The sequence below is a fragment of the Anabrus simplex genome, chromosome 2 (assembly GCF_040414725.1).
Source record: "Anabrus simplex isolate iqAnaSimp1 chromosome 2, ASM4041472v1, whole genome shotgun sequence".
NCBI lineage: Eukaryota > Metazoa > Arthropoda > Insecta > Orthoptera > Tettigoniidae > Anabrus > Anabrus simplex.
The window spans coordinates 554,081,889-554,108,261 of NC_090266.1; the positions used below are offsets into that span (position 1 = coordinate 554,081,889).

Here is a 26,373-nt window from a genome sequence, read left to right on the forward strand (position 1 = left end):
TTAGTTGGTGTGTTTTAAGTTGTTCATGTTTTAGTGCTAAGCTTGTGTGACATGTACTGTATTTTGTTATTAAGGCAAATATGTGGAGTCATTTATTGTGCATGCCATTCTTATAGTTGGTGTGTTTTAAGATGCTGCTGTTCTTGTTTAGAAATTCTTTTGTAAAATATCTTAGCCTATGAATTCATCAGTAACTACTGTAAAATCTGTGGGTTACTAATTATTTCCCTTTTGTCTTGAACAGAGTATGAATATTTTGGAAACTACCAAACGAAGTATAGGGATAGCCGGGTACCTATTTGCGTAAAATTTCGTTATTTAAATATTGATTGTTTTTGCCGAATAATCTTTACGTTAGAAATGATCAGTAATACATCTTACATGGTTTGGTACGGTAACTGCTCAGTAAAAATAAAGATTGAACTGTAGATTCGAACTGAAATAAACCGGTCGAAGTGTTTAAGTTGCGAATGGCATGACGTACGCCCATGGCCCGTTCTTGGCCTTAGCGCTGTGACGTCACGAATCGTATTGCGAGGCCTTCTCTATATAGGTGGTGTTGGCCGTGCGTCCCCCAGAAAGACTACGCAAGTCACCGCTACGAGCGCCAGCAACTAAATTAATACACTGCCTGCTCGATCTGCATCCGATGGCAGCTTATACTGCCTGCTCATTACAACATTTTAACATGGCACTAAATGAAACACTCCGTTTACAAATACCCACAGCAGGTGGCAGCACCAACCGGCTCCAGACCTGTCGGAATGAAATAGCGGGAAATAGGATAGACTGTACTTGTTTTCAGTGAAAATGGTGTACTGCTGCGTGCCTTTCTGCAAATCAAAGAAAGGGAAACCAGAATGCCGTGATATTTCATTCCATGATATACCTTCAAGTACACAATTGCGTCGAAAGTGGTTAAGTATTATATCCAGGGAAGGAAACAGCAAGGGAAGTAAATGGATTCCTTCTGATTATTCCGTGGTTTGCAGTCTACATTTCGTAAATGACGATTTCAAAGTGACCAACAAAACGCGGAAATTAAAAACAGGATCTGTACCCAGCCCTTTCCCTGATTATCCAGCTTATAAACAACCGCTAATTTCAGCGATGATTAAGAGAAGGGATTCAAGCACAGAGACGTCTAACAAGAGCTCTTCAAACACCATTGCAGAAAATAGTAAGCGTAAGGTTTGAAGTATTACATACTAAGTAAAATAATATCTGGGGACACTGTAATGTTAATGTGAAGGTACAAAACAGAATAATATGCTGTCATAGATTCCATTGTCCGCCTCTGTGGTGTAGTGGTTAGTGTGATTAGCTGCTAACGCCAGAGGCCCGGGTTCGATTCCCGACTCTGCTACGAAATTTGAAAAGTGGTACGAGGGCTGGAACGGAGTCCACTCAGCCTCGGGAGGTCAACTGAGTAGAGGTGGGTTCGATTCCCACCTCAGCCATCCTGAAAGTGGTTTTCCGTGGTTTCCCACTTCTCCTCCAGGCAAATGCCGGGAGCTTCCTTCACCCTTCCTTGTCTATCCCTTCCAAGGCCCCTGTTCAGCATAGCAGGTGAGGTACTGGTCATCCTCCCCAGTTCCATCCCCCCGACCCAGAGTCTGAAGCTCCAGGACACTGCCCTTGAGGCGGTAAAGGTGGGATCCTTCGCTGAGTCCGAGGGAAAAGCCAACCCTGGAGGGTAAGCAGATTAAGATTCCATTACGAGTTTTTTGCTAGCAGTATAAAATCGTGTCAATATACTGCTCTTTTTATTACTATTATTATTTACGCAAGTAGGGCCTATTTAGTTAATTGGTTAATTCCAGTGGCTCGGGGGCTGGGGTGTGTGTGGCATATTCAGCATTAGAAATCATCCTAGGTAAGGCTTTCATCTTCACAGATATGCAAGTCGCCTAATAGACCGTCTATTATTATTATTCCCTGAGTATGTACTTGATTTACTGGAAGATTTTCGTGAGCCCCCTGAGTCAGTGTGTGTCACTTCGGAAACTGCTTACCAGGGATTAGTGTGTGGTTATTTAGTGCGTGTAATCGAAGAAAAAACAGAATGCAGCACGTGCTTGAATAAAGTTTCTACCTCATTTAATTCATCCCTATTGATAGCTGCGCTAGCCCTAGCAACGATTTATTGGCCTAATTATGAGGCTTCAGCAACGAGCTAGAAAGAGGACTATAGAGTGGCTAACATGGCTGCTACAGCGCTCTGGGTGGTGCCAAGACGAAATAGCGACTCCATAGTTTAAGCGCCTTTCTTCCGCTTACGATGCGTTACTTTTAATAGATTAGATCGAATAAATCATGCTCTCTACGTGTGTGGCAAGCTAATGCATAAATTGTAGGAAAAACACGACGAATGTAATCATATTTCAAATAAGATTTTTTTTTTTACTAAAGTACACAGTTATGGGCGATTAGCAGAATTACGTTGCCTGTGTAGCACAATCCAGCACGTGAAGGGTAGGCCTACTTTTATTTTCTTGTAGGAACTGACCAGACAGCCAGACATGATAAACTGTATCCTGCCTGGCTGAGTGACTCAGACGGTAGAGCGCTGGATTTCTGAGCTAAGTTGGCATATTTGGTATTTGAAGGTGCTCAGATACGTCACCCTTCTATCAGTAGATTTACTAGCACGTAAGGGAACTCCGGCGGGACATATGTCTGCCACTTCAACGTCTCCGAAAACCGTACTAAGTAGTTGGTAGGACGAAAAACTAATAACACTATTTATTATTACATTGTATCCTACAGAGCACATTTCCCCAGCATTTTGAAAAAGAAGTAATGTGAACAAATACTTATTTTTCGTAAATTATTATTAGTTTTACGTCCTACTAAATATTTTTTCTGATAAGCCGAGTTGCCTGAATGTAGTCCCGCAGGAGTTCTTTTGCGTGCCAGTAAATCTACTGACACGAGGCTGAGGGATTTGAGCACCGTCAGATACCATGGTATTGAGCTAGGCTCGAACCTGCCAAGTTGCTTTGTGCCCGGCTCCTTGGTTGAATGATCAGCGTGCTGGCCTTTGGTTCAGAGGGTCCCGGATTCGACCGAGTTGAGGATTTTTACCGGGTAGTTGACAGTTAATTCCTCTGGATCGGCGACTGGAAAACCTTCTTCATCTACACACAACAGAACATACTACAAACCACCACAGAAACACGTAATAGTAAATACATCACTCCACCTAGGGTTGGCGTCGTCGTCCGGAAGGGTATCCGGTCGTAGAATTAGGCTAAATCCATACAAATGCCAAATCCAGGTAACTGGCAAAATCCAGGAATTATTATTATTATTATTATTATTATTATTATTATTATTATTATTATTATTATTATTATTATTATTATTATTATTATTATTATTATTATTATTATTATTATTATTATTGTACCGGGCGGTACACCTCCACACCGCTAATTTAAAATGTGCGCCTGTTGAAACTCCTCTGCTGGAGGAAGTCTGAACTTTATGGACAGTATTAATTTTCAAGTTTCTCAGAAGATGTCTCTACCTGGAAATTTTGGAGTTTTTGAACTGTGTCATTTTCGACGTATTTTTGTTTTGCTTGTAGTAAGAAGTGTGAACTTTCTCTTCTAGAGGACACTACTGAAGATCAACAATAGTGCACCCTAGTGCGGAGTGAAAGAACTATTTTTTTGGAGAAGTTCTTATTTCAAAAGTTTGTTTCTTGTTAAATTTCTTTCTGTTATTGTTTAAGTTGGCTGTATACCCCTCTTTTTCCCCTTGTTTTAGATTTATCCAATCCCGAATTTCTTTTAGTAATTTCCGACCAATCCGATGTATCTTCCCCCAACTTGGATATGTTTCCGTACCCTAGCCAATAAAGTGATTGTGGGCGGGTGTTCTCTTCCCTAAAACGCCTAGAACCTTCCGCGAGAGTATTTAAACTGCTGATTTTTGGGTCTCCGGGCCACTTCTGTTCCATCTTTCAGTGTGTAAAGTACATAGCAGGGGGCGGGAAGCGCCTCTTTCTTCTCCAGCTGTTCAACACCAGGTAATGGCCTCTTAATAACTTCTTTTCTTGCTAGGTTGGCAGTTTAACTCTCGGAGCGGGTTCGAAGCGTTTCCACCATGTAACCTTTTCCTAAAATGTAACCAATCTTTTCATCTATTCTCTTTTAAAGCTGCATATTGGGATAGAGAGTGCTAACCCTCTCGAGCTCCCACTCACATTGTTTTGAGGTGAACTTATTTTCTCAACCTATTCTTCGTTAACGTAAAACAAATTGCTCTTTTCTAAAGTCACCTCTGTAGTATGGGATTAGCCCTTGCATTAGTGGCCTAGAGCCAGATTAGGTTTTAAAAACAAGTGTATTAGGAGTGCAGATCGCCTCCTCTCAAATTGTTATTTTAGAGGTCATGTAATTGCCCCTTTTCATTTAATACACCTCAGTAGGTTGGGTATTTTACCCCTGTGTCTATGTCCAGTGAGGACAACTCGAAGGTGGAGTTTGGTGTGGCCTTTGAGAGGCTTAAAGTTGAGAGCGTGTGGCTCTTTTGAAAATTGAGTGTTGTATGCCTCGTGGAGGCTTTTCAGTGTAAATTGGAGCAAGGACTCCTAGGCATGAATGGGGTTTTCTGCCCCTCTGTTGAAACTTGTGTTTGGGGTAAAACTGAGCTGATTGCCCAAGCATTGTGAAGTCAGGGCGCGAAGCCCAAATCCTGTAAATATTGTAACTACCCTTTGGACTTGCTACTTTGTACCTGCCATGCTTGTTATTTCTTTGTTTTTGAAAAGAAAATATAACCTTGTTAAATTTTACATTAACTTTGATTCCGTAGTTTGAGACCCGTTCACGCCCGCACCTTCTTTCACCTCTACCTACCACTAAAACACGGTAACAATTATTATTATTATTATTAAAGTTATAGCAGCCTCCGTGGCTCAGACGGCAGCGCGTCGGCCTCTCACCGCTGGATACCGTGGTTCAAATCCCGGTCACACCATGTGAGATTTGTGCTGGACAAAGCGGAGGCGGGACAGGTTTTTCACCGGGTACTCCGGTTTTCCCTGTCATCTTTCATTCCAGCAACACGCTCCATTCTCATTTCATAGCATCCATCAGTCATTAGTAAATCACTTTGGGAGTGGCGACCCCATCGCACTAACAGCCTACATCTGGTTCATTCATTACCGGTACATTCCTGACCCGGTCAATGACTGGAAAACAGGTTGTAGGTTTTCATATTCATTAAAGTTATATGAATTATTTCTCGATGTTGTTATATTACTTTGTTCAAGGTTTTCTGTTCTATATTTTCATTCCCTGTATGTAGGTCTAAATTTGTTTAATGGCAATGTACTATTGTGATATGTTTTGTAATTAGGGCTACCGTACTGGAAATGCACTAATTTTCTTTCTTTATACAATATGTAAGACGGAGCTCGATAGCTGCAGTCGCTTAAGTGCGGCCAGTATCCAGTATTCGGGTGATAGTAGGTTAGAACTCCACTATCGGCAGCCCTGAAGATGGTTTCCTGTGGTTTCCCATTTTCACACCAGGCAAATGCTGCGGCTGTATCTTAATTACGGCCACGGCCGATTCCTTCCTATTCGTAGCCCTTTCCTGCCCCATCGTCGCCATAAAACTTATCTGTGTCGATGCGTCGTAAAGCCAATAGCAAAAAATAAAGTAAGTATGTAGTCTGTACCTTGTATTTTTAATGTCCTTTTAAACAGGCATTATGCATCTTTGAGTGCTTCTCTAATAAAGAAAACTGTGAAACTGTATTTATTCCCGCAGCTTCTGTACTTGCTTCATCACACGCCCACTCGATTTGATCGCTTACAATATGGTGGACGTGGCTTTCAAGTAGATTCAAATATGGCGGTCCAATAGCCACTCTATAGTCCTCTTTCTAGCTCGTTGGGCTTCAGAAATTTGTTGAGGCGGCTCTACCGTACTGCAAGAAATCTGCAAGTCTGCTCCAGACTATAAAAAACTACGTTCTACCTTCTTTGTGCCAATGTAAGTTTTTAAAGTGTTTTAGTAACAATAAGTACCAGGAACTTGTGTCAGAAACTGTGGTGGCCTAAGTCGTGAAACCTCTACTTAGTAATGTAGGGAAGTACAATACAGACAAAGTTTCCAGGTTTTCTTGTTCGTCAAAACCTCTTTCTCGAAAAGTGCTGAAGCTATAACTCTCTAGAGCACCACTTTATACGTAAAATTCTTTAATATTTCTCTTACTTTCAGATTTTAAATTTTGCTGGTATGCTTATCTAGTTGTATTCACGCGGTAAATGGGTGCGTTTGGTGCTGCCATCTAGCGGCAGATTGTTTGTAAGGCGTGTTATACGTTTGAGTATGGAATGAGCAGGCAGTTTAAGCAGCCATCGGATGCAGATCGAGCAGGCAGTGAATTAATATGATGCGCTCGAGCTCTATGCACTCTTTGCCTTATACTTTACGTTTGCCTCCAGGTGTTGTGAGCAGGATTGTACAGCTACGGGATGGCTGTTTTTAGTGTAATGTTAAGAAATGTACGGGGGCTTTATAATCTTAACATTATCGCCAAAACTAATCAGAATTCGTATATTTTGAAAGGTAGGGATGCATTTCCCCCTTATTTTATTTGTTCCTTTCATTAACATTCGTAAAATAACAGTGTCGTAATGTGTGTGTAGAAGTCCTTAATGACCGGGTTAGGCTAATAGTAACAGTTTTCTTATTGATATTTGGATGTAACCCTCTTAACATTTCGCACACATCTTTTTGTAATGTTTGGCCCAGATTTCTCGTCTTAAGAAAGCTCATCAAAGCGATTTGTACGTTACAAGATCGTTACACAGTGGGAAAGACGACGTACTCGAGAGTGCCTACTTTGCGGGATCGAATTTCGGCTCTGGGTATTTCAGGGTGCTTGTATGAAAGGATCCGTGTGAATTCTGCTTGTTCTGGCACTTAGGAAAGTATCTGGAATATCTGCGTAACTCTAGAATACTTCTTACCTCTGGCTGAAAGGAGTAGGTTATATTCTATTATAAGCAGTAATTACAGTTGTTGGAGATTTATCTCTATGATATACTTTGTTGAATGATATGTTCTTTGCAAGCGTATTTATAAAAATATGTATTCTGTCTGCTATATCAACATGGGTTTTGCATGGTAAACCAATTAGTTTAGACTCTTCATATGAGTATGTATAAAATTTGTTTAGTTTTGAAAATCAAGTAACCCCTGTGATGTACTTTGAAATGGTGGGTTTGATCATGGTGATTTGGAGCAGGTTTGACAAGTTTATATAGCAGGTGATTTTAACTGCTATGGACAAGTGTAATGCTGTGTCAATGCTATCTCAGTAAAAGTAACCTAAGAGATGTAGAAAAAGTACAGGCTACATACCTGAAGAAAGTGTTATGTCTATCAAAATACCCTCCCATCACAGCCGATTTAGGAGTTAGTAGGCAAGCATTTATTCATACAAGATCTGAGAACAGCCCTACAACTGTCATCTACAGAACAGTACTCCCAACTTAAGTACTTCTCAATCTTCAGCAGAAGAGAAGAAAAATCCCTCTAGACTTCTACTCCATTGCAGCAATGATATCTACGGAATGGAAGGGTGAAGATTTTGTGCATCATTTCCATCACTAGGTTTTGCGTCCCATGATTTTCACCACAAGGTCTGTGTGGTGATGATCATTGTCCTGTTTCCATCTGCGAATTGTATGAACGACATTGTGGCAGGTACGGTGTGCTTCTATGCAAAAAGAGAACATTCACTTTTTAAACAGTGTATTGGTTCCACCTTACAATTCATATGATTTCTGTTGAAGGGTAGAACTAATACATCTCTTAAAAAGTGAGTAGTCAACGTCAGTATGTAGTTTATTATATGCAAAATAAGATGGGTTTCCCTAGGAGATCATTGTAGTGAATGAGACAGACTACTGATTCTATGCACATTATTATGTTAATGTTATAAGTTTACTGCTATTTGCTGAAGTGACTAAATTCATAAAATTACATTCATATTTCATAGCATTACTTATAGTGTACACAAACCATTTAATGAAAAGTATTACTTTTATGTAACAAATACAGTCAAATCTAAAATGTAGTCAATTCAGAGTAAATGTTCATTAATTCCCACTTCGAACATAGAATGCCTTGATCTCCACTTCTTCGTTAATTCAAGTTTTGTCCATTATTGAATGTAGAATACGCCATTTTCGCAGGGGATTCTAGATACCTGTGGGCCACTGCGTGGTTCTAACCTTGCTCGGCCCCAGAGCAGTGATCAAACCAATTCAGAGCGATGGTCTTGTCACTAGCTAATTACCTAACCAAGCCTCGTGTGGTCACTGCTTGGATATCAGTTCCTACGTTGGTAGCCTTGTGCATCGAGCTATAACATTTTGGGTTCCTATCCCCCTTTTGGGGTACGTCGCGCATTCCTATCTACGAAATATCACTATAAAATTTGTCACAAATGGAACATAATTGCTTTTACACAGTTGAAGTCTAAAATCTGCAGTAAATTAAGAAATATTTTATTTTTGGAGAATATTATGTATACCTACTTTACAAGTACTTTTGGTGCTACGCTCACAGTAACACGTATGTCTTTTGTTTATCTCATACTTTCAACAATTTCGCGTGTGATGTCTGTGTTTGCTGAAGTTCTTTGCTTTCGTTTCATTGTTTCAGTTGTCAGTGACATCATTTCCTGAATTGTATCGCGATATGCAAGATTTAATAGGCGACAAAAAGCTATGGCCAATGTACATAAGAATTCTGTGGACTAGTGATTTATTGGTCCCGGGATCATTCTATTTTCGTTCGAACAAAAATAAAAAAATATTTACTGGTCCAGGGATCATACTATTTTTCTTTCAACAAAAATCACTTTTGTGGTACGATATTTTTCTGTAATGTGCAGCACAAAGTTATTTGAATGCGTCCTTAGTTGTTTTTCTGTAGAGTTCCAGCCACATCACTATAACATGGTCATTTGCCTCATTGAAGAACGAAATAACATCGTGAATGCTGTTGACCACCATTTTGCTGTTCGACCTGGCCGCTCTGATCATATGGACAAAGATAATGCACAGACATAGCACTCCCATTCCTCGGTGCTAGCCCTGGACCTCAAGAAATTAACAAAAGACGGCACCAACAGCGGAATACGACATAAAGGAGTCCTGTCTACAGGCCTTCAGTATGTATTCATATTTCTCTAATAACGACGGTATTTCTTAATTTACCGCAGATTTTTCATTTCATTTAAGTAAAAGCAATTGTTATGTTCCATTTGTGACAAATTTTACAGTGACATTTCGTAGATAGGAATGCGCAACGTAACCCCCTTTTGCACCCCCATTAGTAAAGTTTTACTGGGCTAGGTGCTAGGTCCCCAGCAGTGGTATTGTACACTTCCGTGTCTACTACATGCCACACAGGGTTAAGATTTATATGATTCCACTTCCTAAGTTTCAGAATAAAGTGATGGGATGGTACTCTAGTTCAACCGAAAATTGTTTCAACATCAGTGTGTGCATTCTTGCAAAGGATCTTCTGTTATGGCCTAGTATTGGTCGGCAACAGTTTGTATTCCATCGTGTTTGAAAAATTCAAGAAGAGGCTTTTCAGAGAATTGGAAATGTTCCCCCAAAGACACATTTTAAACCACCCTTTCTTGAACTTTCATAACTCTAATCAATTAATGAGCAATCTGTTAGGATTTAAACTATCCAATCGCCAAACTTACATCACTACACTAAATATTCATACCCAGGTATAAACTGTGTAGAATTCTAAAATCTCGTGCCATCTTAGGAATGTCACATTTTAATAAAATGGTGTGTGAATTTCAAAATATGCTGTTAAAAGCTTTCAGGAAGTTCCATTGCAAATGGTTGTCAATCCGTGGTAGGGGAGAGTGGGGCAGTTTCATACACATTCTACCTATTAACACTTAAGAAGATTTAGTGGCTGTATTTCACAATCTAAATGGCTAAAAACAAGTGTTACACAAACATTGTTATATTAGAAACAAGTTGGACTTACTTATTTACTCATTTAGTTAATTCCTATAAAATAATTTAAAAAAATTTATAAACATATAATTTGTATGAAAGTACCCCAACATGGGGCAGTATCATACATTGCAGGGGCACTTTCATACATGTTCTACAATATTGACAAAACATGATTTTATACATACAAAAACACCACTAGCCTATCCTAAATTGAATTCAGTCAGATCTACAGAAAAAGTTAAGGATATTGCTCGAGCTCTTCCTCCAACCATGGTAGGCTGTGGAAATTTAGTGTGAACATCAGCCCAAGAAATTTCACTGACATCTTTCTTTTCATGGAAAACAAATTTCTTTTTATAATTTGTACATAAAAAGTTTGAGAAACTATGAATCATTCATTTTCTCATCAACTTGACCAACAAAGTATTTCTTTGTTCTTTTTGTTGCAAACTCAACCAGAACAAAGTCATTAAGCTCAATATCACTGTTGTTATCAAGCAGCGGTAAGTCAACATCTTGGTCACTAAACTCAAGTTCACTTTCACCACTTTCTTCACTGCTTGAAGAATTGTAGCCTACAGATTCCTTGCCAGAATTAAATAATTTTCGTCTAGGGAGATTCGAGGATGTCAGCTTGTTTGGCTTTCTTTTTGTTTCATTCTTAAGCTTCATTTCCTCCAATCTTTTCTTTTTCAGGAGTGGTAGTCAGAATTCTGGACTTTTAGCTCATCCAGTGTCTTTAAGTGTTATAGGCTTTGCTTTGGGGTAAGGGCGGATATATTCTGGTGTAATTGTAGGTTTTTGAGGCTTGCCTTGGAATTGGGTGTTGGTGTCGAAGTGGGAGAAGCTGAAGTGGGTTTGTTGCTGGATGGTCTTGGACATGACTTTCTTGCACTGAAGGTGCAGATGATCCCATTAAATCTTCCTCATGATGGACAGGATCGGAAGATGTAGAAAGTTTTGTGCAATCCTGTGGAGGGCATGGGCGATCTGTTGTCAAAGATGCAGCAAAGTCTTTGTCGGTAAAGACAAAATGATTTGGGGGCCAAAGTCCGGTTTTCCTGAATGTAGACACAGTGTTGATCTTGGAAAATGACTGACTGAATGGTACATTTGTCAGTTCTGGTATGTTATAAATTGATATGGTCCTTCCTGGATTTTCATTGATTCATGTATTAAATGCTTGCCTGCATCTGGTCTTAAATGGACCGAATTTGTCGAACAAGATAAGTACGGGATCATCCTTAGAAGACTTGCTTATCTTTTGGAGATGCTTGATGATTTCATGAAAAGATGTTCCTGTAATCCAGCCACTAGGGTTTGCAAGGCCTAGGAGTCCCAATTATATCCTTTTTGCTTTAAAAATAGATATAAGGGGGGTGTATGAAAGTGCCCCAAACTATTGTATGAAAGTGCCCCATAGGCAGTTATTTTACTAATCTTGCCATGTGGCTTTTCGTAAGTTATGGAGACTACTGTAATTTATACATAAGTTGCAGTAAAGAGTGTAGTATGATGTGAAACTTATTTCAAAATCAAACCACAGTGAATCAAAAGACTTACCTAACTATTTCACAGCATGAGACTAAAAAAAAATATATCACCAAAATTAAACTTTTCAGCACAGCTTCTCGTCAACAGATGCTATGATGCTACAACTTGCACAGGAAGTAGATGAAGTCAAAAGGAGTTAAAAAAAAAAAAAATGGTACACTCTACCTTTAAAGATGGGAAATTTTAAACTGTATGAAACTGCCCCACTCTCCCCTATTCCATTAATGAGTGCTTAGAAGCTAACTGGCTTGACATCAAATAATTGTTATATAATTCATTGAACCACACCACGATATATAAGACATATAATTTTGTAAACTTATAATTTCTTATGTAGGCAATTGTGAGTGGCTCAGACTGTTGAGGCGCTTGCCTTCTGACCCCAACTTGGGGTCCAGTGGTATTTGAAGGTGCTCAAATAAGACAGCCTTGTGTCGGTAGATTTACTAGCATGTAAAAGAACTCCTGCGGGACAAAATTCTGGCACCTCATCATCTCCAAAATCTTCGTAAGTAGGTAGTGGGATGTAAGAAACAGTAAACATTATTGAGAATCTTAAGTAAATCTAGATAGAAGATTAACATGGGGGTTGCATGCCGAAAACCTGCACAGCGAACTATCTAGGGTGTTATAATTACTTCTTCATTTGCAAAATATTTCAAAATCATATGTTCATAATGCACCTTTGTAATGTAGTGTGGTTGTGTTTTGAATGCCATTGTTTTTGTTATCTTGAGTGCATTGATCTCGTCTCCAAGGAGATTAGGCCCTACTACAGCAGTTTTCCAGTGCAGATATATAGGCGCAATTCCACTGTCATTTGTTTCTTTCTCGCAATGGACATGATCATGCGGTGCACAAGGCTGCCAACTCACCTCAAGAACTAGTGGTAGGCCTACATTGTCAGGTGCGGCGGCGCTACTCTTGAACTTATGAACTAGTGGATTGGTTTGGACTGCGATCAAGTAAAATTCTCTCAATATAACCATATGAATTATCCTGTTCATCTGTTACATTAAAACGTATTGAGTGTTGCATAAGGCTGTACTTGATATTATTGAACTTTGTGCCTGTTTGTTTTATAAAACTAATATTAAACAATTGCGATGTTGTAAATAATTGATAACAGTTTCTTGGTTGTTGTCCATACAGAGTAAAATTGGATTTGTTGACTTTGACATTTAATAACTAGTAGTATTTTGTTCCTGATGCTACGTAGTAGGTGTAGTAGTGAAGTCAAGTGGTTATTTATTTTAGATGGAACATCCTTTCAGTGCTAGTTTGTTAGATTCTTGATGGAACATGTTGAGAACACAACAGTATCTATATGTGTATCTAGGCAGGTGTGTTGGATATCTGTAAATACAGACAAAACTAAGTGAAAACAAGTGAAGAAAACTGAGGGTGTGAAATGGATAAGTTTAAGTAACGTACTTACTCCCTCTAGTTCGTTTAGATCTTAATATCACATTCGAGGATTCATCGTGCTGACCACGCGACACCTCGTAATCTGCAGGCCTTCGGGCTGAGCAGCGGTTGCTTGGTAGGCCAAGGCCCTTCAAGGGCTGTAGTGCCATGGTTTTTGTAATTTTAATAATACATTCCTGTCACACTGTCTTCCGTGTGAGACTTGTTGTGCGGTGAGAGGTCATAAGGGAAGGGAGGGGGATGTGTGTTAGGCGGGATCATCCGGGCTGAGTGGCTCAGATGGTTGAGGCGCCGGCTTTCTGACTCCAACATGGCACGTTTGATCCTGGCTCAGTCCGGTGGTATTTGAAGGTGCTCAAAATACATCAGCCTCGTGTCAGTAGATTTACTGGTAGGTAAAAGAACCGAGTGACTAAATTCCGGCACCTCGGTGTCTCCGAAAACTATAAAAGTAGTTAGTGGGACATAAAGCAAATAGCATTATTATTGTTAGGCAGGATCGGAGGAGGGGCTTGAAGTTTTGGGGGGGGGGGTGGGGGGGCGGGTGTTGATATATATTGTGTGGGATACCTTTTAAGATACGTTAGCAATCGGTGGAATGATAGTCATACAAAATATTTACTTTTTCAGTTCATTTAAATTACAATTTGCATTGATGTACTGGTCGATTTTAATTAAAATTTCCTCGGTGATGTTGAACATGGGTCCCTTCTTATAACATTTTTAAGATGCGTAAATCTTGTTTTATCTTGCTAAAATTATATTTGAAGCCTGTAATGTGCTGGCCCATGGCTGAAAATCTGTTGTGCTTTGTGGCATTGGTATGTTCAGTGTAACACATTCCGAAGTTCCTTCCCGTCTGTCCCGTGTAACTTGCCTTACTTTTCTTGCATTCCATTCGATAAATTCCTGACTTGTGAAATTTATTAGTAGGATTGATGGTATTGGAATTATGGAATAGATGGGTGTTGTTTGGTTTTAAAATGCTATTTTTACTTTATTTCTTGAACAAATGAGTTATATGATATATATTTTTGTTGTTGAAAGTAAAAGTTAAAAATTCATTTGATAAGACGTGGGTTTTGTGGATTGTTGTTCATTAAATGTATTAGAAAATTTTCTTGTAATTTCATATCTTACCTAGTCTTGTTTATCTTTGGGTAATCTGTTGTCAGGTTCAGACTTGGCTATAGTAGTAATGACTTCGTTTGGATGGGGAAGATTTTCCCAGTTGTGTTTCAGCCCTTTGCTCAAGATGCTGGTTTAGACTTCATTTAGAGATAAATTGGTTAGGTTCTTAACTGGAGGGTGAAAAGCTTGGGTCTTGTTGCTGTGTATTGTGTAGTAGAATTATTATTACTAGGCTTATTTGCTGATATATTGGCCATGAAATTGTCAAGTTTTTTTAAATTCAGAGTGTTATATTTTTTGGACAAAATATGAAAAAGTTTCTGGTTGGTGTAATTTTGGAAAGAGTCTCATTCTAATTGGGCCAGAAGAAGAGGAGCTGTAAGGTGTCATATAATTTAGCATTGAGAAGTGATTTAGTTTTATGGAGAAATTTGATTTAATTTTTTTTAAACTTACTGAATTGGTCAGGTCAGGATCATCCTACTACCGTATGTGATGGTAGCTGTCTGGCCGAGAGTCAAGCAGCCATTACTAAATTTGACACCCAAAGGGGAAACCCGTGGCTACGGGCGTAGTAGTCCCTTGGGGGCCAGGTGAAGCTTTTGTGTAGAAAATGACTCACACATTCACCGGAAAGGAGAACGTGGTCAACAGTTTAGAAGGCAGAAGATGATCCTAGTCCTAACGACAGATAAAAGTAAAGAACTTTCTCCTCTCAGCAACGTCTGTACTTCAGTGAAGGGGCTTGCAAAAGGCGTATGTACTCCTGAGAAGCGGCCCAAAGTTACACCTGTTAGTAGTAATAAAATTCCTCTGCTAGTGGCAACGCTACCATAATAATAGCCTAAATATGTGTATGGTAATTCTGAACTTGCCTTGGAAAAGGTTAGGGCGTACCCTACAAGCGACATGCAGTTCCTCGGGTGCTGGGGGAACAGTGAAAAACGGGCAACCAGTAGCAAACCTCATGAAGGGGGCATAATCAAGTTTACGACACTGACAGGAAAGGCACAAATGGTGGATTTCGTGGAGAAAGAGGGTATAGAAATTATGAGGTTGAGCAAAGTTAAATGGAAGGGGGAAAGGAAAGATGAGCCTGGGCCTGATCATTCCAAAACATCTGGAGAAGTGTATGGATGTGGTACAGTACATCAGTGACAGGATAATGAAAGAATGAGAAATGAAGTGAAGGACTCTATACAAGTGTATGCACCACAAACAGGGAACAAAGAGGAGGATATCGAAGAATTCCTGGAGAGACTAGAAATGAAGATAACTGATCTGGAAGGGATTATAATGGGAGACTTACATGCACAGGTGGGGAACGAAAATTAAGTGAAGGGAGAAGTAATTGGACCATATGGATATAGGAAAAGAAATGGAAAAGAAACTAGTAGAGTTTTGTGAGAGAAATGGATTAATTGTGGGTAACACATGGTTTCAGAAGAAAAACAGCAGGAAAATTACAACATATGGTTGGGGTGACAGAAGAATAAAATCAGTAATTTATTACTTTCTGTTGCAAAGGACAAATCATAGACAGTTGATGGATATAATAGCTTTACCGGGAGAATCATTCGATGGAGATCATAAGAGTTGTGATAGCAAAAATGACAGTGGGGAAAATGGAAAAATGAGAAGGGATAAGAGTATAGAAATTAAAACATAAAGTACAGGAAGAATTTCTGGAGAGACTGAAACAAGTTTGTAACTGAAGTAGGAAATGTGGAAAACCGAGCTCGATAGCTGCAGTCGCTTAAGTGCGGCCAGTATCCAGTATTCGGGAGATTATGGGCCAATTGCAAAAACGATGACTAGTTTTAAGCCTTAGGCATCGTCTACCTAAACGACGTCTAAATCGAGCACGATCTTCCATTGCATAAATCAATGTTCAGTCTATGTTTAACTAGACATCGCTTAAAGTTTCAATTTTGGTTTGCAAATGGAGACAGAAGTATCTTTCATGCAACTCTTTGCTTGTCGCAACCAATGAAATTCGTCGGTGCGAGCGACGAACGCCAGTCAGCTGTTTGTCTTCCTACACATTACTCAAATATGGCTGAGCATGACTTGCCCACAGATAAGAGTATTGCTTTCGGTGGAAATTAAATCTCCTAACATTATTGACACTAACGCGACACGCCACTGTACGGAGAAGTGTAGCGTTCATTATAGCGTTGTTACAGTGAGTGTAATCTACTCATAAACACGGTAGCTTCGACGAAGGGAAGATGAAGCAATAGTAATGTGTAGCCGAGTGTGTTGTAGATGTAGCTTGCATTCTGAAGAGCGTAGGTTCGAAACTCATCATCGGCAGCCGTGAAAATTGTTTTCCGTAGTTTCCCTATTTTTACATCGGGTAAATACTACGACTGTTATTATGGCCACGGCTCTTCTTCCCCAGTCCTCTTTAAACAATAATAACCACCACTTGCCTTTTCCTATATGATAGCTGCCGAAAACTTATACAATTATATATAAAAACTCCATACAACCTGTTTTTTAGTTTTCACCATTGTGTGTGTTTACTTAGCAGTAAATATAAGTGAATCCCTCCTGGTCGATGTATGTGACAGCTCTCTGATGATTGGGACATGTAATTCTGATATGTATGTAGTTGAAGTGACCTATAATTCCATGGAAATTACCCCATGTATATAATAAAATATATCGGTTGCCAAGAATTGTATTCAAGTTGAGAGTTACCGGACTGTCACTTCGTCAGTGTCAAGAAACAAGTCTCTCAAAAAACGAAACCTTATTTTAAGATCTATCTCCCCGTGCATGTCAAACGAATTGCTGCGATTTAGCAGTAGGCGGCCCATAGGGAGGCCGTCGGACTAACCTTTTTTTTTCCCGGAATCCTCTCATGATAGTAAAAATTACGTATTTCATGGTACATAACCTCTGATTGTGATTCACTCCTCTTATTTGAGCTTAAACAGTGCTCTCGGCAGTGTTTAAGCATGACTGGTTCAACATCGGTTTTAGACTGTGTCTAAGTGATAAATTAAATTCTCCGCAATGCGGCAGCCATACTTAGGCATTGTTTAGCCATAGACATTGTCTAAATACTGTTTCTGCATTCGGCCCAGTGGCTTCGAACCACACTGTCTGCAGTCCTGAAGATGGTTTTCCGTGGTTTCCCATTTTCACACCAAGCAAATGCTGGGGGTGTAGCTTAATTAAGACCACGGATGCTTCCTTCGCACTCCTAACCCTTTCCTGTCCCATTGTCGCCATAAGACATATCTGTGTCGGTGCAGCGTAAAGCAACTTGCAAATGAATAAAGGAAATGTGGAAGAAGAATTTTTTAACTTTAAAGGCCCATGTAAGTGGGGCAGAGAGGGCATGCGGTAGAACATAGTTATTTAAAGAATAGGGGGCAACGTGATGGAATGAGAAGGTGAGAAAAGCAGTGAAAGAAAAGAAGAGATAAAAAAGAAAGAAATAGGAAGTATCTTCATAATGAAAAGAAATTGGTAAGAAAAGAAACAGTTCAACAACAATAAAGGTGTTTTAATTTAATCCACCTATTCAATACTTTTATTTTCACTTATAGTGGTTACATAAATAGACTCACAGTTAAATAGGACATGTTTCGCCCTCAATTAAGGGCATCTTCAGCCTAAAAACAATCAAGAGTACAAGTAATATTAAAAGTGGAAGCTAAAAGTTTAGCCAGTTATTAAAATTTGGAACATAAAAACGTGAAAAATGATTCAATATATAAAGATGCTAATGGAAACACTGTCAATGATTAAACTATAATCTTGTCGGAGACTAAAACTTCAGATGATATAGATGTTGATTCCCACAGGGAATCTGAAATATTTGTCCTGAATGAGTAAATTTATAATACCAATATAAATGGTCCGTTATTGGACATTATAAATTTTCCAGCTAACTCATTCTTGGTTGCCAGCGTTTCGCCCTCGTGTGCTAGGGTGGGCTCATCAGTTGGTACCTAGCACACCTACCAATACGCTGGCTAGTGCATACCGTGGAGGCCACTGCGCAGGCTAACTGGAGCCACCGGCAGTGCCAATGCACTAAGAGACTTTGTCTCATTATCAAAAATTGATGCCTGCTTGGCCATCAGATGATATAGATGTTGATTCCCATAGGGAATCTGAAATATTTGTCCTGAATGAGTAAATTTATAATACCAATATAAATGGTCCGTTATTGGACATTATAAATTTTCCAGCTAACTCTTTCTTGGTTGCCAGCGTTTCGCCCTCGTGTGCTAGGGTGGGCTCATCAGATATCATCTGATGGCCAAGCAGGCATCAGTTTTTGATAATGAGACAGTCTCTTAGTGCATTGGCACTACCGGTGGCTCCAGTTAGCCTGCGCAGTGGCCTCCACGGTATGCACTAGCCAGCGTATTGGTAGGTGTGCTAGGTACCAACTGATGAGCCCACCCTAGCACACGAGGGCGAAACGCTGGCAACCAAGAATGAGTTAGCTGGAAAATTTATAATGTCCAATAACGGACCATTTATTTTGACTAAAACTTCTTCCATTAAAATTCCAATTAAAACAGTTCATTTAAAATGTTAGTGGAAAACGAAAGTGGTAATAATATAAAGCCAACGACATGTGGGCGTGAACACAAGCATAAACATGATTGCCATAAATACAATATGTCCAAGGCCGCTGATGAAATTCGTCAGCATGAAGTGAGACAGAAGCATCAGTTGAAAAATTGTTAGTGGCCCTTAGCATCGGTAGGTAATTGGCTGAAACCTTGCCAGGAAATGTCAGTAGATACTGAAATAATGTTTTCTGTAAGAGAAGGAAAACATGAAATAAGAAGTTGAACGTAAGGAGAGAATTCGGATTACATAAATTGAAACAGATGAGGACTTACATGTTAGTTTAAAGTTATTTGTTATCTACTGTTGTGTTGGTTGCTGCCCTTCGGTTGGCTCTGAGTCTGGTGTTGTAACTGTGCTGCAGAGGCGGCAGTGAACTTGGAGGGGAAGGAATAGGGGAGTGTGGAAGGGAGGAGAGGATGGGTGGAGTCAATTGTGACGAGGCTGGAAGTAGGCTTAATATCTGTAGGTATGGGAGGAGTATTAGAGTATGAAGAATTAAATATATTAGGTATCCTAAATTTATTCAAACTAACTGACTTCAATAATTTCGGCATTAATTCATGTAACATACTTTTACTGTCCATGGTTTCATTAAGATTCTGTTGCTTATTGTATGTCTGATCTAAATAGATATATAAACTTTCTAATTCGTTCAACATTCTCCCTCTTTCTATGTTTCTAATTATCGATAGGTCTTTCTCTATGGATTCAAATCTGAGACCAGTCTCCCTCATATGCAAACTCATCGCTGAGTATTTCCTGTGTTTTTCCGCGTTAACATGTTCCACGTATCTTGTCATAAAACTTCTCCCAGTCTGTCCAACATATGAAAAATTACACTGAGTACATTTAAGTCTGTATACTCCTGATCCCAAATAACAATTTTTATACCGAGCTCGATAGCTGCAGTCGCTTAAGTGCGGCCAGTATCCAGTATTCGGGAGATAGTAGGTTCGAACCCCACTGTCGGCAGCCCTGAAAATGGTTTTCCGTGGTTTCCCATTTTCACACCAGGCAAATGCTGGGGCTGTACCTTAAGGCCACGGCCGCTTCCTTCCCACTCGTAGCCCTTTCCTGTCCCATCGTCGCCGTAAGACCTATATGTGTCGGTGCGACGTAAAACAACTAGCAAAAAAAAAAAAAAAAAACAATTTTTATGATAATTAACTTTTTTATGATTAAAGAATATGGACTGGTTAGTATTAGTATTTCTAAAAGCTATATTAAAATTATGTTTCTTGAATACGTTAGTAATCTGGTGTATAGCTGGATTATTAAAAGTGAATGTAGCATACTCAGTTTTTTGGTTTTTTCTGGTATCAGATTTGTGGATAACTTGTTCTTAATTTTATTAATTTGTTGATCATTTCTATTTTGAAACCATTTTGTTTAGCAAGGTACCTAATATAATTTAATTCTTTCTTCAAATTTTTGGGAGATAGAGGGATTCTAAGTGTTCTATAAATCAGACTGTGAAAAGATGCTTGTTTATGTGAATTCGGGTGTAAAGAAAAATTGTTTATAGTTGTAGATGATTGTATCGGTTTTCTAAATATTTGGAAATCAAAAGTGTTAACCTTACGCGTAACTGTTACATCTAGAAAATTCAATGAGTTATCGACTTCGTCCTCTTTCATGAATTTCAAATTAGGTTCGATTTCATTTAACTTATTTAAGATTTCTTGACTATTAGTGACATCTTTGTTTTTGATTACAAACGTATCATCTACCTATCTCAACCATAAATCAATTCCTTTAATTTTTGCTATTATTTCATTGTGTTCGATTGAATCCATAAATATGTTGGCAAGGATGCCCGATATTGGGTCACCCATTGCTAATCCATCCTGTTTATAAATATTATTGTTAAATGAGAAGTAATTATTGTCCAACATGAAATTTAACAATCTAGTGAATTCTTCTACTTCCATTTTACTATGATTACTGTGTTTACAAATATTATCATGAATGATATTAACAGTTTTATCTGTTGGAATATTCGGGAACATATTCACTATGTCATACGAACACATCACCTGGTTTGGACACACGCCAAATTTAAGCAAAATGTCACACAAGTCAGTGGAATTTCTTAATGGTTGTTTATTATTAAAAGTGTAATGTCTCTTCAAAAACTTATGAATGTATTTGGAGACCTTATACGTGGGAGAATTTCGGCAATTGATAATCGGACGAATCGGAATATCTTTTATGTATTTTGGGCAAAGCTCTAGTTTCTGGGAGCCTAGGATTCATATTGATAAGTTTTAATTGTTCTTGTTCGGTAAAGAGAGATGTGGATCTTTTAAGTAAGGCCTTTAAATTGCGTTGAATTTTAGCTAACGGATCTTTAGTCACTAATGTGTATTTATTATCAAAAAATCTTCAGTTTTCTTGATATATGTATCTTTATCCATCAAAACGATCGCACCCCCCTTGTCAGCCTTGGTTACTGTAATATTATCTTTAATTTTCGTTTTCATGTTTTTTATTGTTTTCTGTTGTTTAGGATCAAAATTGGTATAAATCTCTTTAGCTAATCTGGGTAATCTCTTCTTTAACTCCAATTTTACTTCGTCTTGTACATCGCGTGGGAGTTTTGATATGTTCGCCTCCGCTTCTGCAACTGTGTTAATGATGTATATTTCTCTATCTTTATTAGGCCAATTGTATTTTGGACCCCTTTTAAGTAGGTTATTCTCTCCTTCCGTAAATTGTACCTTGGTCAAGTTAACTACCGTGGGAGTAACAGTGTCCGATGGGCCTTTAATTTGTTCGTTTGTTTACTGTGACGTATTTGTGTGTCTATCAGATGATTCAGTTTCTTATTCAATGTATCCTATCTCTTACTAAGTGCGTTGTGTTCCATGTGTTGATAAAATGACTGCCATTCTAATGGGGCTAAATCCTGTGTCACCGCTAAGTGAACGTTATATAATTGCAAATTCAATTTGGATTTCTTCCTGTAATATGCCTTGATTTCATTTTTAAGCCATAATTCATTTACCTTATTTTGGGTTATATTATGGCTTGAACTGCTTATGTTCTTACGTTGTGTTGATTTAAGAAAAGTAGGTACCAGTTTTAGTCTCAGACGTTGTTAAAGAAAAGCTAAATCCTTTACTAACTTACAAATCTTCATTTTCAGATTGAGAAATTTATTTAATCTACAATTTGCCTGGTTGGCTGTCATATTACATGTTATAAAGCTCATTTTTGGTCCGTATTAAAATTTACAGTTCAACAATAAAGGTGTTTTAATTTAATCCACCTATTCAATACTTTTATTTTCACTTATAGTGGTTACATAAATAGACTCACGTTCAACTTCTTATTTCATCTTTTCCTTCTCTTACAGAAAACATTATTTCAGTATCTACTGACATTTCCTGGCAAGGTTTCAGCCAATAGTATTACCTACCGGTGCTAAGGGCCACTTAACAATTTTTCAACTGATGCTTCTGTCTCACTTCATGCTGACGAATTTCATCAGCGGCCTTGGACATATTGTGTTTATGACAATCATGTTTATGCTTGTGTTCACGCCCACATGTCGTTGGCTTTATATTATTACCACTTTGGTTTTCCACTAACATTTTAAATGAACTGTTTTAATAGGAATTTTAATGGAAGTTTTAGTCTCCGACAAGATTATAGTTTAATCATTGACAGTGTTTCCATTAGCATCTTTATATATTGAATCATTTTTCACGTTTTTATGTTCCAAATTTTAATAACTGGCTAAACTTTTAGCTTCCACTTTTAATATTACTTGTACTCTTGATGATTGTTTTGAAGATGCCCGTAATTGAGGGCGAAACATGTCCCATTTAACTGTGAGTCTACTTATGTAACCACTATAAGTGAAAATAAAAGTATTGAATAGGTGGATTAAATTAAAACACCTTTATTGTTGTTGTACTGTAAATTTTCTATACGGACCAAAAATGAGATTTATAACATGTAAAGAGAAGAAACATCGGAGAGAATTTACACAAAAGATGGAAATGGATCGAGGTGGCAGTAAAAGAATCCTGTATGGAATGTAAATGGGGATGGCACTAGGGATGGATGAAATTAGTTTGGAAGTGATGAAGGCTGCTGGACCTGTCAGACTAAAATGGGTGTGCAGATCGTTAAAGTGTATGGAAACAGAAACGTGTGCCAGAAGACTGTCTGCAGCCCTGAAGATGGTTTTCCGTGGTTTCTCATTTTCACACCAGGAGGAGGATGAATTCAATTTGGAAAAAACGTCTTTGATTCCTGACTGGTATTTTTAACCCATATTGAAAGGAGAGAGTAGAATTCATGCCCGTGAAATGAAATGCCTAAGAAGTATGGTACAAATGAAGAGGAACGACAGAGTGAGAAATGAAGATGTTGGTAAGGAAGTCAGAATAGGAAACCTAAATAAGAGAATTGATAGGATAGTTGCAAGAGGTACAGTATGGCTTTAGAAGTGGAAGATCCTTCATATTCCTTTTTACTCTTCACATTGCTGTCCCCTCTGTTGTACATAATGTAATATTTTTTTACCGTACTTATCCGTTACTTATGTGTCAGATCTGTCTTCATCTTACCGTGCCTAGCTGTAAGTTCTTCTCTTTGTTTTACTTGCAATGTTTAGTTTTCCTAGTTCTTCTCATTTGCCTTTGTTTTATTGTTGATTGTTATGTCCCTACAGTTATCTTGTTAGTTTTTAATTTTCTTCTGCTACTTTTGTCATTAGATGATTTTTCTTCATTGCTCTTTCATTTATTTTTTAAAGTTTGCATTGTGCTACTGCATTGTAACTATATTTTTCATTGCAGAACTCTGTAATTCGGCATCTCGCTATTTTGGTTTCCCAAATTAATTAATTAGTTTGCAGTGGACCCAATCTTCAGCCTGAGACAATTAATGGAAAAGAATTGGGATTATGGAAAGGATTTGGTCATGACATTTGTAGATCTAACAAAGGCATACGATAGTGTTCCCACAGAGTGAGTTAGCCATGCGGTTAGTGCTGTGCAGCTGTGAGCTTGCATTCGGGAGATAAGAGAGTTCGAACCCCACTGTCTGCAGCGCTGAAGTTGGTTTTCCGTGGTTTCTCATTTTCACACCAGGTAAACGCTGGGGCTGTACCTTATTTAAGGCCAAGGCTGCTTCCTTCCCCCTCACACCAGGCAAATGCTGGGGATGTACCTTAAGGCCATGGCCGCTTCCTTCCAACTCCTAGGCCTTTCCTATCCCCTCGTTGCCATAAGACTTATCTGTGTCAGAGCGGCATAAAGCCAATAGCAAAAAAAGTAAAAAAATAGCTTCTTACCCATTCCCAGCATTTTCCTATACCATCGCCACCGTAAGATCTATGTCTGTATGACGTAAAGCAACTTGTAGGGGAAAAGAAAAAAGGTAGTGTTCCCAGGCACAAGATTTGGGAAAGTATGGTAGAAAAGAGACCCAAGACACAAACTGCAGAAATGGTGCAAGCAGCGTACAGACCCTGGTGTGTTAGACAGAAGGTTTAGAAATGAAAGTGGACTAAGACGGAAGTGTGCTGTCTCCACTTTTGCTTCCAGTGGTTATGAATGAAATTGTGAAGGAAACAAGAGAAGCATATGGGAGTAACAAGATGAAGTTATTACTATTTGTAGATGATATTGTGGTCTGGAGAATGAACAACAAAAATTACAAGAATAACTTGATGGGCTGAATGAGAAAATTGGGAAGTATGGTAAGGAAATCAGCACAGAGAAATGCAAGACGATGATGACATCAAGAGGAGAAAGGCCAGGGCAAAGCATTGTGGAAACTGGTGATCAAAGCCTTGAAATTGTTGATATCAAATACAGTAGAGATAATACACGACACTGAGCGACATATCGAGGGACAGCTACTGGAGCTCACTCTAGCGGATAGACCTGAACAGTACTGATTCTCTCATAAGAGCACGTGTATTTTTGTGTGAAGTTTTTGGTGTTATTTATGTGTTTTCAGTGAGTTGACATAAATAAATAGTAGTGTGTGTCATTCCTTGATATCTCCTCTCAACATGAGGGGAAAGGTATGTGCTGTGTTTGGCTGCAGTAATTACGAAGTACAGAAAAATGCGTGGTCGTTCTTCAGGTTCCCTCGTGACAAGAACATGTAAGTAATATTGTGTTTGCATATATATTCTTCCAGTGACAGAGATTTTTATAGTACTTCATAATCTTCTGACCTGCTCGACCCGTATTTTAACTGGCATAAAATGTAATACGCATATTTTATTCTATAGTGCAGCAGTTAACCTTCAATACCAATGTGTTGTTGTGGGTGTGATCTGTGGGTTTTGAAATGTCACAGAAGCGATTTCAATAAGGTGTACAAGAATGAAGGGACATTACGCTTATATAAGAATTGTAAGATCTGTTCAGATCATTTCCAGGCCAGCGACTATAGAAATCCTCGACAATACAGCCAAGGGTATGTTACATTTTTGCTCTAATTGTACGTAAATATTCCTCAAAGCATCACTATCGACAACATTTTCATACTTTTCTTTCTTTATCCCTGTTCAGATTAAAGCCGGGATTTTATAGATTATCTTTCTGTTAGTAGGCTTCATGTTAGGAGGAAAATTGTCCAGCTATTAAATATTAATTCATTGCATCATATGTGTAAGGAATGTGCCGATATTTTTATTGACAAGTGTCTTAATGTGATGATACAATGTTTTTAAATGAGAAAAAAGACAAATCCAACCAGTAAGAGTTCAGGCAGGAATGCTAAAGCTAAAAAAGTAATGCATAAATGAAAGATCAAGCCATTTCACACCAGTCCATTTCGGTTCATGTTTATATGTCTAATTTCAGTCTTTGAATACCTTATAAATAATTCTTCATTCATTTATCCAGAATTGCTTTAGCAACTTTAAAGTTTATATCTCAATAACACTTTCTTTCTAGACGTAATTTATTTATCCATTTCCGTATATACATTTCCATTGGTATTTGAATTTAGCGCGATTTGTTCAGGTCAAGTCACTAGGAGCGCCACCGTCGAATTGTCTCCCATTTTAGCAAGGCGAAATTCGTAAGTGTTGCGTATTATCTCTACTGTATTTGTTGACATTTCCAAATACCTAGGGAGTAAATTAATGTAGAATACAAGGTTGGACATGGAGAATAGCAAGATGGTGCAACGGGGTATTTCATTCTACCAGAGTGTAAAAAGCCTTGTCTGGAATAAGGAAGTGTAAGGAGATGATGTAAAAATGTATTATGCACCTATATTGACTTATGCGACAGACCTGGGCAATAAGTAAGGAGGAGAGTAGATTTCAAGCCCGTGAAATGAAATGCATAAGAAGTATTATACGAAAGACGAGGAAAGACAGAGTGAGAAATAGAGATGTTAGTAAGGAAGTCAGAATAGAAAACTTAAATAAGAGAATTGATAGGAATAAACTAAGACGGTTTGGACATGTAAAGAGGATGGAGGAGAAAAGAATAACAAAATAAATGGAGATGAAATTTGACGGAAATAGGGTGAGAGGGAGACCTAGAACAAGGTGAATTAATTCAGTAAAGAGGAGTGCAAGGAGAATAACTCTGGACTGGGACAAAATGATGAAAGAGGAATGGTGGAAGGACAGGAAAGTGAA

General features: G+C 38.5%; 1 protein-coding gene across 2 annotated transcripts in view; it reads left to right on the plus strand.

Annotated features, from left to right (window-relative positions):
* The first annotated feature begins 6,432 nt into the window (after window positions 1-6,432).
* The window catches only part of ND-SGDH (NADH dehydrogenase (ubiquinone) SGDH subunit), a 32,704-nt gene continuing 12,763 nt past the window's right edge, over window positions 6,433-26,373 (plus strand). Inside the window, exon 1 of one of the 2 annotated variants that reach the window (XM_067140927.2) lies at window positions 6,433-6,591. In XM_067140927.2, the coding sequence (XP_066997028.1) occupies window positions 6,498-6,591 (94 nt within the window). In that variant the 5' untranslated portion in view covers window positions 6,433-6,497. Of the gene's footprint in view, window positions 6,592-7,577; window positions 7,735-26,373 lie in introns of those variants that run through there. The other variant, XM_067140928.2, reaches the window with a different exon arrangement.